Source organism: Cinclus cinclus, chromosome 2 (genome assembly GCF_963662255.1).
Source record: "Cinclus cinclus chromosome 2, bCinCin1.1, whole genome shotgun sequence".
Lineage (NCBI taxonomy): Eukaryota > Metazoa > Chordata > Aves > Passeriformes > Cinclidae > Cinclus > Cinclus cinclus.
The window spans coordinates 17,627,303-17,646,988 of NC_085047.1; the positions used below are offsets into that span (position 1 = coordinate 17,627,303).

At 37.3% G+C, this 19,686-nt stretch overlaps 1 protein-coding gene across 1 annotated transcript; it reads right to left on the minus strand.

Annotated features, from left to right (window-relative positions):
- Nucleotides 1-665: 665 nt before the first annotated feature.
- LOC134055647 (T-cell receptor-associated transmembrane adapter 1) lies at nt 666-6,927 on the minus strand. Its single transcript, XM_062512058.1, has 5 exons — nt 6,817-6,927; nt 5,210-5,246; nt 3,809-3,870; nt 2,413-2,471; nt 666-1,239 (listed from the first exon to the last, which is right to left on the minus strand). The coding sequence occupies exons 1-5, from the start codon at nt 6,917-6,919 to the stop codon at nt 985-987; spliced, it is 516 nt and encodes a 171-aa protein (XP_062368042.1). The 5' UTR covers nt 6,920-6,927; the 3' UTR covers nt 666-984.
- Nucleotides 6,928-19,686: the final 12,759 nt, after the last annotated feature.

Consider the following 19,686-nt stretch of genomic DNA (forward strand, 5'->3'; position numbering starts at 1 on the left):
AGAAGGTGGAAGTGTCTGACACCTAGAGGCGGACACAGTACATCAACTTGCTTAGTTTCCTGCTGCAACTACTTAATGACTCCTAGAATATAAAAATAGATACTCACTAAAAAGTTACCATTTACAGAATTTAGTCTTCAAATGAATGTGCACACAGTAAGTTAAGGGTTTGGGAAAATAAAAGATCTTTTTGGTTTTGTTTTGTTTTTGTAAAATAGTAAGAATGGCACTGGAAAACAATAGGAATGTAAACATGAGTATTAGAAGGAAGAAATCCTCCCTAGATTTATTTTTATTGATGGTTTGATAATGTCTTTGTGGACCTTTGAGTACATCTGTATACAATATTACAGTAGTAGAGGAGTTGAGGTTTGAGATGTATTCTAGTATTGTTAGAGGAAACTAAAAGTATATAAAGATACTGCTAAGTTTCATGAGATATACAATTACTACTTTAAATCAGCTGTTAAATTATTCTCCAGTCATTGCCATAGAGCGTTTGCAGTCAGAAAGTTTACAATGTGGAAAAGCAGATCAGTTCTTAACTGGTAAAACAACTAATCACCAAGTGTGCAAGTATGAAACACAATCTCATTTCAAAAGCATTGAAATTAATATAGAATTGTACTCTGCTAGAGCTCTGTAGACAACAAGGGAGTCTTTTAAAACAGCTTGAAAGATGATGATGATTGTTTAAAACAGGATTGATTTTTACTGGAATCACTACCATGTGAATGGTGAGCTACCAGCTTCTGCAGCTCTTTCAAACTGTCTTTTGAAGGGCAGATGCATCTGAGTGGCAGTCTGGACCTCTGTCTTGCTTAGTCTATAAATATGCTTGGCAGACAGTTTGGAACATTTACCCATTTCATACCACTGTTTAGTATGTCAGTTTTCTGGAATACTATCCCTAATCCTTCACTGTTCCTCCAGAATGAAATAGCAAATCTCACTTTATGGTTGCATATTTAGTTCATTACATATTCAGTTCTCCCCTTTTGTATTATGAATCAAGCCCATTAATCTGATGGGATCATCATGAATGGCTTCTACTTTTGCCGTGTTTTCAGCAGCCAGCTGCTCACTATTGAGGTAAATGCTAACTTTGGAAGCCAGCATGGGGTTAGATGATCTTTCTTCATCTTCTAATGAAGGATCTTTCTTTCTCCTTGGTTTTCTGCATTTTCCCTTGGCACTGTGATCAAGTGAGGCATAACACATCTGATTGGCAGACTCCACCTAAAAGAAAATTCACTTTAACTTTCAGTAGTTATCCTTGCTCTAAATTTATATCTAAGACTTCAAGTATGTCTATACTCAAATCATAATTCTACCTGAAATTTTTTGTAAACTAGCTGTAAAGCAACTCATTAAAAGTATGAATGATTAAACTGTGGGAACATGGAAAACAGATCAATATAAGCTAATGGTAAATTACTCATAGTGGCAATATGGAAAAATTCATTAAGGTATTATTGGAAAGTTTCTCTGTGGGAAGAAGAGAAGCTTATGTACTAAGTCCAGGTTCTTTGGGATGCAAGACATTATTGATCTGGTTTTCTTCTCATTTTTTAAATTTTTTGTTAGAATCCAGTTATTAACAATACTATTAACAGCCTTTGTTTGTGCAGAAAACCAAAGATGGATTATTCTTGCCTGTATATATGATCTCATTTTTAGTGCTTTTTGCAGCAATGTATGCTTTTTGTGTCTTCCCCTGGTTTTTTGTGCTTTTCAAGCCAGACCATCAATGACTATAGACATTGGAATGTCTAGATTTAAAAAGTTGTTCTTTACCTGCTGTTCCTTTCCTCTCACAGGGAAATATCCTGTGAGAGAGTCTGAAAATCAGTCCTTATGCAATACATGGCAGTCAACTCAGGAAATTGATGCTAGGAATGCTTCAATTACAGGCAAATTTCATTTGAAGCTTATGTGCTTGTAGGCATACAGGTATCTCAACAAAGCATAAATCAATAGAAAGCAATCTTTCCCGAGTTAAGGCATGTAGATTTTGCACTGGACAGGAGAAAGCCAGTCAAACTCATGAGTATCAAGTGGTGAAGCTTGTGGTTTCCCTTGATTGATAACTAAACCAAATAAAATTATCTTTACATAAGCCATGGTTATGGATGCAGATTTAATGCCACATGACCTGCATGCCTGTGGCTGAGCTTTATTATGCTCTATTGCATGGAACTGAACTGTCTATAAGGATGCTTCCTTATTAATGACTCAGATTGAATGGAAGATCAAGTTTGTACTGAAATACCTTGATGAACTGAGATACTAATGCATGGTAATTTTTGTGAGAGTGTGAAGGTTTTTGTTATATACTGTTATAGGATAAATGAACTTGGAAACAGACCATATTATCCTAACTAAGAAATCCATAACTAAAATTAAGAATACCTGTAGCTGGTTAACTGGTCTTTGAGGCTGGGACTTCATCTGCTCATAACAACATTCTCCTGTAATTTATCAAAGCAAAAAAAAAAAATATTTAGACATGCTACTGAGTCTTAAAAGATCAGACCAACAGATTCTCTCTGTTAGAGAATGCACACGCCCCAGTTTGCTTTGGTAGGAGGTTTGTGCTTGGTTTGAAATCACACACAGATCCCCCCCTAGGGAGGGTAGGTATACCTCCTGTAGGAGGTAAATAGCTAAGAAATTCAGTCACATACTGTGAAAATGAAAATCATTTTGTGTTCATATGAAGGAGAAGTTTCTCATTATTCACTATATGGGCGTCATTTTAGAGTAGTGGAAGGACTTCTTGCAATTAAGAGGTAGCCACATACTGATGAATTTTTCAGGACAGGAAGCTTTTTCTTTGCCTGAGAAAGAGGTTGTGAGTTGCAGCAGCTGGTGATTATCTTCTATTCCTAAGTCTACTCCAGTTTTCTGTGAAATTGGTTCTAGTTATTTTCTCATGTTATATCTCATTTTAGCCACTGGTAGAACAGATTACTTCCTTACAGTTTTCAGACTTTTACAATGTCACTGCATTTGAGTGTTGACTTAATTAAATTTATGCAAACTGTGTATGAAAAAGTTGGGTTTGTTTGGGCTTTTTTTTCCCCCCTGCAGTTTGAGTGCTTTAGTTTTGTTTAGCCCCAATTAAGGCTTGCAGAAGAAGTTGTGTTCTTGCTACTTAAATGCTGCTTTAACTCTGTAAGGACTTCTAGAGACAAACCCTCAGCACATCTAGCTCTCGCAGCAGTTATATGACGTTACAGCCTTTAATGTGGTGCCTCTCTGCCAAGGATTAACTTGAGCACAGTAAAGCAAAGCCAAGCTGCCTGCCCACCATTCAGCTGCTGGGCTTCTGCACATTTGTCAATGTTGCTGGTGGTGTGTGGATAGCCATAGCACAGAACTGGTATGTGTTTGTTTCTGCCTGCTTCTGTGGGAGCACTGACCTTGGACTGTGAATAATATGTGCTTTAGATTGCTTTAATAGGCATAGATCAAGCTGTTGTTTCAGTCAGTGCAGCTTTACATTTAGAGAAGCCCTTTGTTTTGAGATACTTGGCTGAACAGGACCATATGGACTGTAAAAAATCAAACTCGGTATGAGATCTGTTCTTATAAATAGTAGTGCAATATGAAGGTTTGCATTTTAAGTATCTTTTAATAATTTCTTTTAATAATTTCAATTATAACAATAGTTGAAAATATGTAGATTCTCAAGTTTGCCATTTGAGAAATGCAAAATATGTCGGTCGTCATTTTTTAATCATGCATTTTTATAGCCACTCAATGGCTATAAAATATAGACATATGTTCCTAAAATGAAGCTTACCTAAAATATCTTGATTGAGATTGCCGTAAACTGGATAATCTTCTGTGTCATAGCCATCACAGCTACAAGGGAATGAAAAAATAATTTTAAATCACAGAATATGCTTTATTTAACACCCCAATCTCTATTTTGCTCATTTACTCTATTTTAGTAAATGTTTTATGGACATATGCAGATTGTGTGTGTATCTATATATAGAAGATTGTTTGTGATCTTATAAATAAAAACAAAAATATCAGAGGGGGCAGAAATGGCAGTGTAGGTATCCTCATGAGAGATTTATTTCCTAGCCCAGAATTGAACTCTCCTTTCCTGTAACCTCATTAAGCACAAAGCTGAACTCAGGACTATTAAGCTACAGTTTGAGGTAGGGTAAGAAACATTAATGATCAGTGAAAGGAACCCAATTCATGTCCTCTGAGACCACTCTGCAATACAAACTAAAGCACTATATGTCTTTTGGGATGATGTTCTTAAAAGATCCCCTCTTGATTCAAATAAAATATTCATATCAACACAAAGAGAGAGGACCGAAGCCAAATTCAGCTTTGCACTTTTAATTATATGTTGTGTTTCATTAGCTGGTGTTATTTGAAAATGTTTCTAGGTGGGTCTGTAAAATGGGAATTGCTAGTGGGAAGCATTTTCTACTGCACCCATTGCATCTCATCAAGGGAGTGAAGTCGTGCTCTAACACCACATTCAGTGGTATTTTTCATCTGAACAGGCAGTAATAGACAACCAGAGACTTCCAAATTTCAAGAAAATTTGTAATTGAGAACTGGTTTTCGGTAAGAGGTGCAGGCTTTTGTGTTTTTGTTTCAAAGGCCTTTTATATTTGGGTTGAGATGAGACTTTCATTCATCTGTTTTCTAAAATTTGGGCTTGGTTTGTGTTTTTTTTTTTTTTTGTATGGCATAAGAGAGAGAGACTTGAAACAGATTTGTGTAAAAGCTCATGAGGTATCCTGCAGCTGTAAACAGACGGTTTTATTGCTTTTGGCCATGTGTAAAAGATGGTTATGAAATGTAAATACATGTAAATTATTGCTCCACAAGTATTGACTATCAAACTGTAATTTATCACCGTTTTGTGAGAGCTAAGAGTTCTTTTAAATTATTATGGAATTATTAAGTGATAGATAATGGTGGTTTAGCTCAGTATCTTGCACATTCAGATAAAATTACAGTATTAGCTTGCAATTATTTCATTGTTGATAAAACGACCGGAGGATGTATCTCACATGTGAATTTTTTTCCCTGAGTTTTTTTGAAAATGATTTTTTCCAGGCAGACTGTATGAGATATTGAATTTTCCTCTATGCCATCCCTCCAAAGCCATGTGTCATTATTTATTGCATATTTTACCCTTGCCAGAAAGAAACTTTTTAATGCAACTTACCTTGGATTGTCCTCTTTGTACTCTTTATGCATTTTAGCTGGAAAATTTGTTTAAAAAAACAAGAGAAAATGAAGCATGTTATTTTAGAACACTTCAGATAATTGTCTCTACAGGCCTGCTTTTGATTTTATTTTAGAGAATACAGTTGAAAGCTCCGATTCTCAGGATCTTCAGTGGTCCCTCTACTTTTCTCAAATACTTTTGTCAAATACAAGAAATGTTTGTGTTATGGCCCTGTGCTGTGGCTGCAAAGTCTACATTAGTTTACAGTACCCAAAAAATGTATCATAACACATATGATTCATTCTTTATGTCCTCTACCTTCTGCTTCTCCCTCATCTTCTTCTCTCAGATTTTCTCTGGGGAGGTGAATCATGTTAATATTACAAAGTGATGGGTTTGTTTATTTTAACTAGTTCTGCTGGTATGTCTGAAAAAAGAGATCCTGTGATCCACACAGATGAAGAAACTGAAGCAGAGAGGCAATGGCTACAAAGAGATTTCATGCTAGAGCTTGATTAATAATTCAGGAATGCCTGATTTTCTTAACTCTGCTCCAGGACTCCAGAATTTACCACAGTAAGCTCCAATTCGATGAGTAATGCAGCACCAGCCATTCTGACCTAAACCTTGGTCAGGTTAGTTTTATAAAGGACTGTGGTTCTGCCTCACAGACATACCTGCCCATTAGCCCTAAACCAAAAAGCTCAACCCACACTCATCCCAAAAGACTCCAGCAACTCTTTTAATATCCTGTGAATGTGTGATTCTCTAATACTTGTTGAGCTCAGTTTATAAGCACAGGCCTTCTGTTTATGTAATTATATACCCAGGTGTATTTAGCCCTGCTGAAGTCACCAGTGTTGGCCTGCCCACCCCTACATGTACAGCACAGGTGCAGTTTTCCCTGGGTAAAGGGTATGGTGAGGATTGTACAACTTCCTAACCACAGAACTGCATGCATAAGACAGGCTGCATTGGCACAATCTGCCAAAAAAGTAAAAGTTAATTTCATCCAAAACCAGAGTGTGACTATAGTCATATGAGAGACACATTGCTTTAAGAAATACAGTAGAATCCCATCATGAAAAGCAATTAGAATGTTTTTCCAAAATACATTGATAAGGCATAAAAATCAGTATGAAATCTGAAATTTAAACGAGCATTCAGGAATTTGGGGAGGAGAAAATTTTCTCCAATCCATTTTGTATCAATGCATCTACTTAAAATAATTTTTAAATCAAAGTATAAATAATAACCAGTTATAGGAAAAGTATACTTCCAAGGCAAGGAAATCGCAGGTATTAAAAATATACTTAAAAAAATTAAAATTCAGTCAGAACTAAATTCTTCTTGTTCTGCTAGTTTGCCTTCAGAGAATGGATTTGGGTACCTGTTTTTAGCAGTGGATCGGGCAGTGAGCAGTCATTCTATAATCATACCTGACTCTCCTAAAAATTTTCGAAAGCTAAATCCTCTCTAGTAAAATCATTCTTGCCAAAATATAACTTTAAGTTTCAGAAGAATCACTTTGCCGACTTGATATCTCTGGGCAGGGACAGCTTCAAACACTAAAACTCGATTCCTTACAAAGAGACATTACTTACCTTGCTTCTTTTTCATACAGTGTGAAATATTCAGTGACAATGAAACAAGCAGAGCCAAACTCAGGAAGGCCAAAACTCCCCAGATAGAAAAATGGCAGTCCATTCCTGTAACTGAAAGAAAATTTGCTATTTTTGTTGTCTAACAGTTTTACTATATTCTTCATGCTTGGCTGATTTTTGCTTTCTCTAATAGCAGTTGCTATTTTGTTGTTTACTCTCTGACAGCTATTGCTATATGAGCTAAATTATTAATATCAAAACTGGATGCTAAATAATAAGGAAGCAACTTTAATAAACTGTTAGCAGAAATACTGTTTCATTGGAATTCAGCCAAAGATTAAGCTATTGGTTTGCCTGTAAGATGCAGTAAAAATCAGAAATTAATAAAGAAAAAAGCCATTTTACTGGATAGCTTTGAAATTACTTTTACAGTTATCTTTAGGTTAGTAAATTCCTAGCTAAATTCTGGAGATTAGGAAAGTAGTTCTGAATTTGGGAAAAACAAATTTGCTGGATGTGTATCTGAATAATAGGACTCTGTAACATTTTAACAATTCCTGCAAAACAAGTCAAACCTGGGTTATGTTTTCTTGCATTGTTTTCCAGTTATTAAAACCACTTACTTTTACATATTTTCTTGCCTGAGAAACCAGAGGAAGTGATGGTAAAGGATAAGCATCAGCTGGTAACCAGTATTACTGCAAAGAAAAGTTCAAACAGCTCCTGGAAAATCACTTGGTAAAAGGTGGGTCCACTTATGTGAACAAAATCATTTTTTGCTCTAAACTTAAAATAAAAAAGACAGGGAAGAACCTCCCTGCACAAAATCTAATTTTTTTGTGTTTATTAATTCAGCATTGCTGCGAATGGCCTGCGAAAACCTTCCTTGTCAGAGGAAACACTGGGCCGAATAAATGAGTGCAAGGAGCTTGCAGCTTGATTCTTAACTTTCCCCAGAGGCATGGTTCATGCTCTCTGAGATTTGGAGTGTTTGAAATAAAAGCCTGCCTGATGCCCAGAACTAATGAGCTCCTCTAATAGTGCATACAAAGAAAGGTGTAGCTGGAGCAGAGCAGTCAAGGGGCTGGATTGGACAATATCAGTCCTTAATGTTGTTTTTTGACATATCTGGATTCCCTAGGGAAGCTGACATTTTGTTTGTTCCTGGAGTAAAGCTGAGTTGAAGGAGTACAGGAATGCATTTTTCCATGTTGCTGGCCAGGGAATGGTGGCAATGCATTTGCTCCTGCTGAGAAGACACAGCGTTGTTCCTTGACTGACTGGCTCCAGCTCAAAACCTTCTTACAGGTTTTGCCCCCTTGTTGTGCTGGTGTTGCCAGTGCTCTTTTTGTTTTGTTGTACTCCAACCCCCAGACGTCTTCGTAATGACAAAACAAGAGAAGAGAAGCCCTGGTAGTAAAAAAATCACAAATCACCTGGGGTTCTGGGACGCAGGTTTCTTTCCTGCTCAGAACTCTCTTTTAAAGGGAACAAAGCAAAGCAAATAAGCTGCAATTTTCTGACAGACTCTTAACTATTTTTATTTTTTTTTTTGCACATGGTACTTTCAGTGGCCACTTATTCTTCTTTTTAAACTAAGTATCCTGTTTCCCTTCCTTTCTACCATATGAGTTTTCCTAAAGGTGTCTGAGAGTTCTTTATCACTGCAAGACTCCTTTCCATGTTGAAAGGCACCTTTTTTTTTTTTTTTTTTTTTTTTTTTTTGCAAAGAGATGCATTCATGAGGAGAGACAGCATCCCCATGAAGCAGCTCTACCTAATTCCAGTTTCTCAGGGAGGGAATTAAAAGAATGGGAGATCCTACACTGAGATGATGTTATCAGGGTGCATAAAGAATCACCAGTCTTTGGAACCTGGTTACTGTGCAATTAGTCACTCAATATTGCATTCCATGCAACCTGTCCAAAACTACAACTCTGTCCAGGACAAGAAATTTCAAGTTTCACTGTTGTGCCTAAATAATCAGAATAATCTCTCATTCTTCAGATGTCTTTTTATCTTTTCTGATGTGATTGGTTTCCATTCTTCTCATCTTCATTTCACATTTCTTTTCCCTCAAACACTTTTTCCAGGGAGCAAAAGCAGTATTATGGTGTATGAGAAGTGAAGAACATGTAACTGCAATAGAATCACAGAATCAATGTCGGAAAAGTCCTCTGGGATCATCGAGTCCAGCCTGTGACTGAACAACACCTTGCCAACTGTACCATGGCACTCAGTGCTGTGTCCAGTCTTTCCTGAAACACCTCTGGGACAGGGACTCCACCAGATCCCTGGGCAGCCCATTCCACAAGCCACAACACTGCGATTCACTAGAATAAAAAGAGGGAGCAGGTACCCAAAGTACAGTTATGATCTAGTGTTGTTCAATTTTCTTCACATAGAATGTTGTCATTTATCCCTCTGATTCAGGATTTCAATTTTTCCTCAGTGTTTCCAGAGTAAAAGGAAAATTCTTAGTTTCAATTTGACTATTTTCAGCCCTTAACCAGCCTACTTTTTGTTGACAAGTATTATTTTCCTCTTTCAGCTTTCAATTTAAATTGAAATTATTATCTGGAAAATAGTAAATGTTGGATACAATTTTTTTTCTTTTTAGTTTTCAAGTTTAAATTCTATAGTATTTGAACAATCCTACTTCTCAGGAACTTTAAAAACATTCTAGGAAAAAAAGATATGAAACTTGGATTTCTCATAAAATGTACCAATGTTTTAAATCTCACAATCTATAGTTCTTTCTTAAGCATGATTTAAGAAATTTTATGGGTGTGGGTAGATTGAGAAAAGTACATTTACATTTCTTCCTGGATGAACACTACTTAGTTTATTTTTGTTTTCCTCAACACTGGCTTAAACATCTGCTTGTGTTTCAGTAGAATGTATGTAAACATACCACAAGTCACAAACTGTGACTTCAGTATATTTTTGTTTGCTTGTTTGTTTTTGCAATACTAGCTATTTGTTTGTCAGTCAATGCTACTTATATGAGAGAAACAACAGCAGTTTTAAGTTAGCCCATAAAACAATAGTAAACACCTTGATCAGAGATGTACTGGCACTGTTCTGAGAGCTCTATGCCATTCTAACGTTAGTTTCAAACTAATTGTATTACCCAGACATAAAATACGAGAAATTCAGGTTTTTTTATCCTAGCTTTACAGATACGCAATTCCCAGATATTTCCCAAGTCTTCTTGTTTTTGTAGGTGTTTCTGAAGTGCTGCTTACACTTACAGCTGCATTATTTCAATATTAACTACTCTGACAACAGCAGCATGAGAAGAAAAGCTGACTAATTGTGTGAAAAATAATTTGGTCTCCACAGATAACTACACTGCTCTCCCTAAATGTACAATTTGGTCTCCACAGATAACTACACTGCTCTCCCTAAAAATACAATAGCAGATGCAACCTCTCACAGTTAACAGGTTGTGCTAAAGACAAAAATACAATAAGGAATCTGTAGATGGTGAGTGACAAATAAACAGCAAGTCTAATAGACTAATCTCATTCCATTTTAAAATGGTGTCTTTAATTCTATTCTCTAATTTTAATTCTTGTTCAAGTAATCTATTCTCAAATGGAGTAAAGCTATATTCATTCTTTTTACATAACATACAGTTAGTCCAAAGAACCCATGACACTGTACTGAGGATGTATTCACTGTATTCATTCAAGCCATCAAAATAAATATTTTTTTAATTGTTGTAATTTTTTAGAAAAAGTCATATGGAATAATTAGGCTGCTTGGGAATAGGACATCATGATTCTAAAACAATAAGCTCAAATTCCATCAGCGTTTTCTGTGATAATCTATCCGTGATAGGAAAACTTAAGGATGGTTCATTACAAGAAATAATATTGAAGAATTCTTAAAGTAATGTGCTCCTCTGTGAGAGGAAAAAGTTCATATACCCAAAGGTTTCAGGAGAGAGACAATACTAGTTCTGTTGATAGGAGAGTTTGGGATGTGTGAGTGGACAAGTAGTGTATTTAATAATTATAAAGATGACAGTATTTTGATTAACTAATATCAGACTCTCTCTAGTATTAATGATATATTCTGCGGGTGTTCTTCCATTTCTCTTTGAAAACCAGGTTAAACTTGGAGTAGCATCCAAGTAGAACATCTGTCTTAGGTAAATTACTTCATTTGGATGTTTCTACTTTTCTGACTTTAGGGATGGGGTTACTCACCACCTCTTCATATATTTTACAGTGTTTTGAACTGAAGGTACCATATTCACACTACAAAATAGAGACAAACAAAAGATCTTCTAAAAACATAGTTAATTGTGATTTCTGTCTTTAAAAGTCTATTGACAGCTTTCTCCAACAACAGACAAGATGTGAGAATAAATAGAGTAATAGAGTTTTGGTTACTTGGTCTTAGGTTTTCTCTTTGCGGGGTTCATTATACTGTCACTGGAGGGCTGTGAGAGAAAATAAGCAAAAAAAACCCAAAACATTCCAATCTTTCTTGGATTAATTTCTGCTATTTGTTTTATTGCAGCTCAAAGGAGTGGACATAATCCTGTACTTACCTGCGGTGAGTGGATACAGATTTAACCATTCACGTTGGATATTTGTCCTCTTAACAACATAAGAATAGGTAGCAGAAGTGCTATGTTTTGTCCCTTCTTGTTCTAATGTATTTTGTTTGGAGAGTCCATTACAAAGGATAACAGGGAGATAACATACTTCTACCAGGTTTTTGTATTGGAAAGGAACATGAGGTGAGGAACAGATACCATCCAGCTGGACGTGTCATCTGTGGTATCAACATGTTATCCACAGAGGCAGATTAATTTCTACCAACTTTATGGAGACAATCTGGAGCACAAAATGGTTTTCCTTTCTTTCATCTTGGTTTTGTCTACAAATTTGTTAAAGATTAGATAAAACTGTCTTTCCTTCCCCCTTCCAATTAAATGTTGATATAAATAATATTTTGTACTAATGGCCCTTAGAAAAAGAAACCCATTAAGAGACTGATTAATGTTAAATTAGCATTAAAAATGCTTTCACCTGTGTGAGATTTTAATACAGGATTAATTATCTGAAGAAGATTCCTTAAACTGCAATTAATTAGTGCACAACTAATTGGTTTGTAAGATATCAACTTCATACTTCAGAAAGGAAACAGCGCGTTGTAAAATAAGAAGACCCACAGCACAGGATTTTCAGCATAAAACTAATGCCAATGCTTAATCTTCATTACCAAACCTTAATTAACTGAAGGTTTAGCACCGAGACACCTTCTTGGAAGGCTGCTAATCTACCATAGGGTGGTTCTACTGCTCCTATGTTTGCGAGTTTAAAAGATAAGGCTTACCTGGCTTTGTTGTTTCTAGGAATACTCCCCTCCCCTTTATCCAACAGGAAATCAAGTTATGTTGGCAGATGTTGGATACTCTTTTGTTTTGAACCAGACAGCATGAACCTGTCTTTAGAGTTGCTGTCAATTTCAAATCCCTCCAGTTTTTTCACCTCCTTTCTTACAAACAGGAAATGTGGTTCAGCTTTTACAAGCAAAGGTGCGTTCTCCTTTAATGTTTGCCTCCAAGAGAGAATGAAAGTATTTATGTGTACCCTTGTATTTATTATCCACCTGTCTTGCCTCAGAAGAACATGTACAGGACTATTTGTTTCATTTATGTGATACAAACTTACCTTTTAATATTCATGTTCACAGTCTAAGTCTTCTTGGGGTTAATGTTAAGTTGAATTCAACAGAAGTATTTAGTTCTTAAACTAAATTACAGAACTGTTTTACCTAGGAGTGCTATGTGACTCTTCCTCTCTTGAAGCTTCTAAACCAAGTCTGAGAATCATTGCTGAGAGCCTACAGTTTAGCAACATCACGATTCAGAGGCATGATGAAGGAATTATAACACTGCCAGCTCTTGAAAGTCAGGTTAGAATAACATAATTAATTCCTCCATTCTTTAGAGTTTATGAATCTGGAGCCACAATCCAGTACAGCTGTAGAAAGAAAAGATAAATCAGCATGTGGCTCACTGTGTGTATTTTACTTTAGAATTTAATGAAACGTGTCTCTGCTTAGGTAGAGAAGCTGTTTTATTCTCAGAATCAGAGTAGCTTTTACCAGAGGAAGCTTGCATGCTGAGCACTGTCATAGAAACCTTCTGTTAACTTCTGATGGTTTAGGCATAGGTTGGGTTTTGGGGTTTCTCTTCAGAGCAAACAGTTTGATTTCCTACAATGCATAATTAGAAGTAGGAGGGGTTCTTAAGAAAAATATGTGAATCGCGTGACCACGTTTGTCTTTTTGGAATATGTAAACTCAAATAGCTCTCAGTGTAGTCTAAGGAACAATGTAAAGCTCTGCTCTTCAAGAAAGACTCTCGTGAGAAAATGGCTTCTGCAATTTGTGTTTACTCTGCATGCTATTACTTTGGATTGTTATCTTTGTATTAACTGCCTTGGATCAATGCTTAAGAAATAATTTACTGGATTCGCATTTTAGTTGAACATGAAGGAACAGATTAGTCCTGATTAATAGAATATATCCCATTCACGTCTAAGGGTGATATAGACTCTTAACTACTCAGAGCTTCATCATAATGAAGTGAATAGAGCAGGAGGAATTAATCTGGAAATTCTCAAAATGGTGGGAATTCTTATAGGAGGATACTGAACTGAGAGAGAAACTGGAGAGGGTGGAAGATGTGCATTGTGAAAACAAAGACAGTTGCTTAATTTCTCAGCTAAGAGCACAAGGAGTAAATCTGAGATCTACAGAGGATTCAGAATAAAATGCTTATCAGCCTAAACAAGAAGCTTACAAGAAATAAACTCCTTTGGAGATAATTAGCAGCATAATGGAAAGGTGAATACTGAGAATGCAGCAGGGGATTTCTGGGTTTGTAGTCCTGCTGGTGTGTTAATAAATCTGCTCTTCAAGAGCAAATCATTGCTGTACTGTATCAGCTTCAAATGGCTGCAAAAGCAAAGCTTATTGGAATAAATGTGAACTTGGTATGCTATTTTGGGCAACCTGTAAGAGACAGAAGGCTCTGTTAGATAGCAAGAAAATATTCGCTTCAGGCAGTAAAATCCATTGTGGAATATGAGGCTTCTTTTTTTTCCTTTCCTTTGTATCAGTGCTGTGTTAAAATTTTAGGGAGCCAGTAGTCTGCCTAAAGTGCTGTTATTCAGCATAACAGAGACAAGGACAAATCATGACTATATTTAGAAAGACAGGACATAAGGTAATGCTACTTCATCCCCATCTATTGCATACAAAGGCATTTCCTCCTCCTTTCTAAGTCCCCAAGCTATAAATTCCTACAATATTCTGGGAAAGTATCTTTGCCTGCTTAACTACTTATGTGATCTTTGGTAAACATATGATGCTGGCATCTCAAGAAGAAAGCCTGTCTCAAGTGGACATTTGCCTTGGCTGGGAATAGCTCTTGCTACTGAAGTTCTTGGAGAAGGTAAATGGAGCACAATTAAATATTGTTGTGCACAGATGTACAAGGAGGAGTGAGTCTGTGCTGAAATGGAGTCAAACAGTACAGAAGTATATTTTGTAATGTATGCAAGTTGCCAGCAAGTTGTGCTTTTCTAAGTCTGCAGAATGCATGTTTATTCTGGCTTCCTGAAGGTGAAATAACTGGCACAGCACCATCAGGCCTCAAATGCCTACTTTCTCTATTACTACTCAAATTGCAAGCTTTCTTTGAAAAATCATTTCATTTTCTGTGCTAAGTGTTTTAGTGGAAATCCCCTTGCAACGAATGTAAGAGACACTGTAGTAGAAGTCTTGAAAATAATAGGTTTTCCTGCAAGATGCAAATTATATTTATGTTTGAAATGGAAATTATTTTTAATAATGAAATTTCCGAATTTTCTGAGCAAAGTAACGATAGCAGAAATGCTTTTAATTTGGTTTATGCTGAAGTGTAGTCTGCTCTGGTTCTAGTGTCATAAACATATTGGAGAAGTAGAACTGGTTTTTTTCAGCTGAGCATGTGACTCTCTACTTCAGTGTCAGGTGCAGACCTGGTCTCTTTGTGCAGTGAACACAAATGAGAACATTGCAACAGGAGAGAGGTAGGTTTAAAATAGCTGCCAGAAGGAGTGAGGCCTTTCAAGTGAGCTTCAAATGCTGCAGAGAGCTCTTCTATCTCTCACAGTGAATTTTGTATTTAATGATAAAATTAAAAAACTAATCAGGGTCCTTTTTGCATTGTAGACAAGCCTGTCTTTAATCACCACTTCACTTAAAACCAGTGCGAAGCAGAATGCTATCTCATTAACTACCCCTGAAATTGTGGCTCCTGTTAAAAGCAGTATCATGGGTTTCCCATGGGGAAACCACTGTGTTTTATTTCTGAATGATACATAACCTTATTATCAAGGGCTATAAAGAGAAAATTTCTTATCTTGATAATTCTGAACTGAAAAATTTCCCTTGAAATCTAGCACTGCATACTTGTGCAGCTTTGGGTGGGGTTTTCTGTGCTGCATGCTGTGAGATAGCAGAGCACTCCCCGTGTACTTAGCAGAGTGAAAACAGCCCAGATGCCACTTAGTTCAAAACCTGCAGAAATAAAGCATGGCTTTTCCATCGACTTCACTAGATTTTGTTTTCTGTTCAGATAGACACTGTATCCTGAGAGAGATGTAATCTCTAGTGATTTTTCTTTCGATAGCCACAAGGAGAATGAATTTCCTATTAAAGTGATATAATTCATTTTTACCCAGTTTTAGGATTTCTTTTAGTTCCCTCTTTACACACTTATAAAAGAGTGTGGGCAAATACTATGCCCTGGGCAGCCTAAGGCCTGGCCCTGCAACTATTCCTCATGGGAGAGACATCCTAGTGAAGCCAGCAGGCTCCACTCTGTGCTTGGTAGCGAGCTTACAACTCTATCAACTTTGACCAAAGTGTGAGAAGAAGTTGTGAACAAGATGGCAACTCTAAAATACTGAGCTTGTTCTTTTAAAAGTTTCTTGCATGTCCATGACCACAAGCACGTCCATGGGGCTCTGTTGGAGCTAGTGTAGAAAACACAGACTCATGTGCATGTGGCCTGAAGCCTCATGAAGAATCACCCTGAGCAGCCTAAATCCCTTGCTCTGCCCCGAGCTGATAACCTGACTCCTCACTTGTCCTCATTGCTGAAGAGATGAAGCTGACTCCTGATCTGCAGTGTGTCCTTAACCAGCCCAGCCTTTATAGTAGGCTTTCTCGTCATGGCTAAGAGAATGTCAGAAGCTTTTTCTCTGTGTTCCAAGCAGTTAACTTGTTCTACCTTGACTGAAGAGTTGCCAGACACAGTTCTGAATGAAAATAGCCCTTACTTTGGGCAAACCAACTCTACTGAGTGTCTGGTATTGCCGGTAAAGAATTGATGTAATTCAGGATGCTGTCTCTGCATTTGAACACTGTCTCTTCCACCAGTTTTTAAAGCCTGTATTGTCACAGCATGGTTCATGTTGGCCTGTCCTTCTGGGCACAAGAAAAGTCCTGAGCTCTTTATAATCTGATGGAGACCTAGTCTAGGCTGTCTTGTTGAGGGTTCTTGTAAGAAGTCAGACTCTGGTGTATATGTAAATGCTCCAACTTCACTTAACAATGACATTGCAGGTGAAAGCACTTGAACTACATGGTCTTCTTCTCTAAAATCCCTCCTGCATTTTATCCAGAGGGACACCATTTCCCTCACATGACACAGTTGCCAGGGGGCAGTAGGAGAACCACTGAACTGGAAGTAAAGTGCAGATCATGCACATGTCTGACAAGTCAGAAACAGTGACCAAGGAAATGAAATAAATGTATGAGCCTGACCCAATCTGTGATTGCAAATGTTTACCAGTGAGCCAAGGTACCTCTGCAGTGCAGCGTAATGACTGCTTAGATCTAATTAGTGTGTGTGTAGGTTAAGAGAAAGATTTGAAGTAACTGTGAAGCTAAGCTAAGCCTTAAAAAGTTAAGAGAAAGATTTGAAGTAACTGTGAAGCTAAGCTAAGCCTTAAAAAGTTAAGAGAAAGATTTGAAGTAACTGTGAAGCTAAGCTAAGCCTTAAAAAGTGGTCAGTGATGCATTGGAGTAATGAATTTGAACTGAATCACTTAACTACTGAACCTTTCAGCCTAACAGTGTTGTGGTTGCATCTCTATTTAAAGAAGCTTCTGGTAAGAAGATAAAAGCACTCATCTTGCCACATTCACGGCTGTTAAAACATTGTTTTCTTACTACTTCCTGTTGAGCAGCACATTTGAGCACCACAAAGGGTGTGCTGCTTCTTTTGTAGTTGAAACTGTCAGAGACCTGTTAGCATTTACAGAAAATAAGAACACAGGTGTGTGGAAAATGGCTCTCTAGTCCCACAAAATGAAAGCCTATGAAGTGACTGTCCTACATTTTGGTGTTTCTCAGAGGCCAAAGTAGGTACTGCTCCAGCAGTTTTCTTTGAGCCTGAGTCTTGGATTAGAGTCTGTGTGAAGGAGGCAGGGCATAGGCAGAACTCCTGTTTGTGTGAGAGATGAAAAATGCAGTTGTGCACCCCTTTAGGTATTGTGGGTGACCTTACTCTGTCATGCACAAGTGCTGCAGCTGCAAAGGGAGGACTTGGGTTTGGAACTAGATGATCTTTAATGTTCCTTCCAAACCAAACCATTCTATGACAAATTTTTCCAAGAGAATTTTCCCAAGAGAAATGTCATGGCACATTTCACTGAACTTCCTGGTTAACAAGACCATATTCTTTCAAAAGTTTGGTATTGCTTAAACACTGAAAGGCTCTAAATAAGCTCTGTTGTGGCTACCTTGAACTAGCAAAATAATCCCATGACTTCAATTTTTGTTTTGTTTATAATCTAGGCTACTAAATTTCTTTTTATTCATGTTCTGTCCTTAATGACTCTTATTTTGAGTTTGGTTAAGAAAGGTGTTTTTCTCTTTTATGAAACATGCTCCTCAGGAATATTTTCTCTCTTCTTTATTGTGTGTGTGCAGCTCCCACTTCCATAGTTGATGACTAGGAAAGAGTTGCTCTGTGTGCTATTATTGGTGCCAACAAATTCTTGCTGGGTTGCTTAGTCAGTGCTTTATTTGCAGCACTATCCAGGGATGAAGAAATATTTGCATGAGTGGAGTGGATTTTCTCTTTTTATAATCTAGAGAACAAAATTACTTTTAAATAATAAACTGATATTTAAAGGTGAGAGCCAATTGTGTGATTTAGTTGCTATTCAGAGATTTCTGTTCAGACACTGATGTAACTGATGCATAAAATGAGATGCACATCCTTCTACATCACCACCGATGTGTGTGTCAGTTCAGTTCTCCACGTCAGATATGGACGGGGGAGCGAAGAGATTGTGGCTGAGATGGGAGTTGAATTACTTCAAAGCAACCAGCAGGGCTATCCCTCTGTGTGAACACTGCAGAAATAGATGGCATTTCCATCTTGAAAACTGGCTGTCATTTTAGCAGAAAGTGTGCCACAGCTATGTAGTTCATAGAATACTCCTTAGGTCACGCTCTGCAGCTGCTGAAAAGTAAAATTCTTCTCAGTGAAGCTCAGGAACTTGATGGAAATCCCTTCAAGCAGAGGAGGCAAGTAGATCAAGCCATTTTTCAACCTTTCCTACACCCCCCTAATAAAGAGGTAGCATGGTTTTAAGTAGCATGGGGGGGTAGAGAGGAAAAGAGAGGTGGATCAAATGCTGTACCCACATCTCAGTGAGGGAACAGAAAAAGTACTGGCATGCCTGAAGCTTGAAAGCAAAGTGAAACAAGCAAGAGAATAGTGTTAGTGTTAGTATTTGATCTTTGTGCACTGAGCTTTAATTTCTTCTCAGTACATAAATAAATGCGTGCTTAAAACTGTTCATCTTTGCTGTGACTCAAGCATCCTGGATAAAGCATCAGTTTCAAACACTGCTCTACCTTTTAATTGAAGTGAAACAATTTTTAGGAGTTAGACCACCGTGCTAAAATTGAGGTAAGAGTGTAAATTATTTTCTGTCCGTTTTGAAAAGTTGTCCGTTTTGAAAAGTTATCCATTTTAGCTGAACAGTCACAGGCTGGGTTTTTCAGCTACTTGGGGAGGAAAAGAATGTGGTGAAGGCTGACCATTCTGGTTTGTGTCTTTTTCCTACTGAATGTTTTCATTCTGTGTTTTATATCGTGCACATCGTGACTTTACATCATGGGACAGACAGTTCACAGAGGATCACACAGAGATGACAGGTTCTGATGTGCTTTGCACTAGTCTCCCTGGAGTTGGGCTCAGCTCAGTACCAATAGCAAAACTGTGGCATGCAAAGAAAAGCTGGAATCTTCTCCATATATACATGGCTGGTTTTCTTTTAACCATTGTTAAGCTTCAGTATACATCAGAAGTTTGAACAGATAGCACTGTTGAACAAACATGCAATTTTGACATCAAAACCCAGAGTTTTTCTCCATAACTGAAGGCTAAGGAGGTTCTTTGTAAGACACTGTTGATAGCTTCTCTTTTTCTCATTTGGGAGGAAAAAGATCTGAGGCCTCACTAAGTTTTCTATGTCACTGGTTAAATGTATAATTGCGTGCATGATTCATACGCTAATACTGTGACTTGAAGCTAATTTTTTCCCTGCTATCATATAATGGAGTTCTGTATTTTAATGTGCCTGCTTATTTCAGGCAATGAAATCCAGAGACAAGGCATACAAAAATGAATCTGTACCTGGTATTATTACAGGACTGCCTGTCTTTGAAATGTAGCAAAATTATTCATGAAGTGAAACCCATAAATACTATGCACCATAGACAGCATGATCATACACCCAACTTTGAATTAGAATGCACACCTTCCCCAGCAGC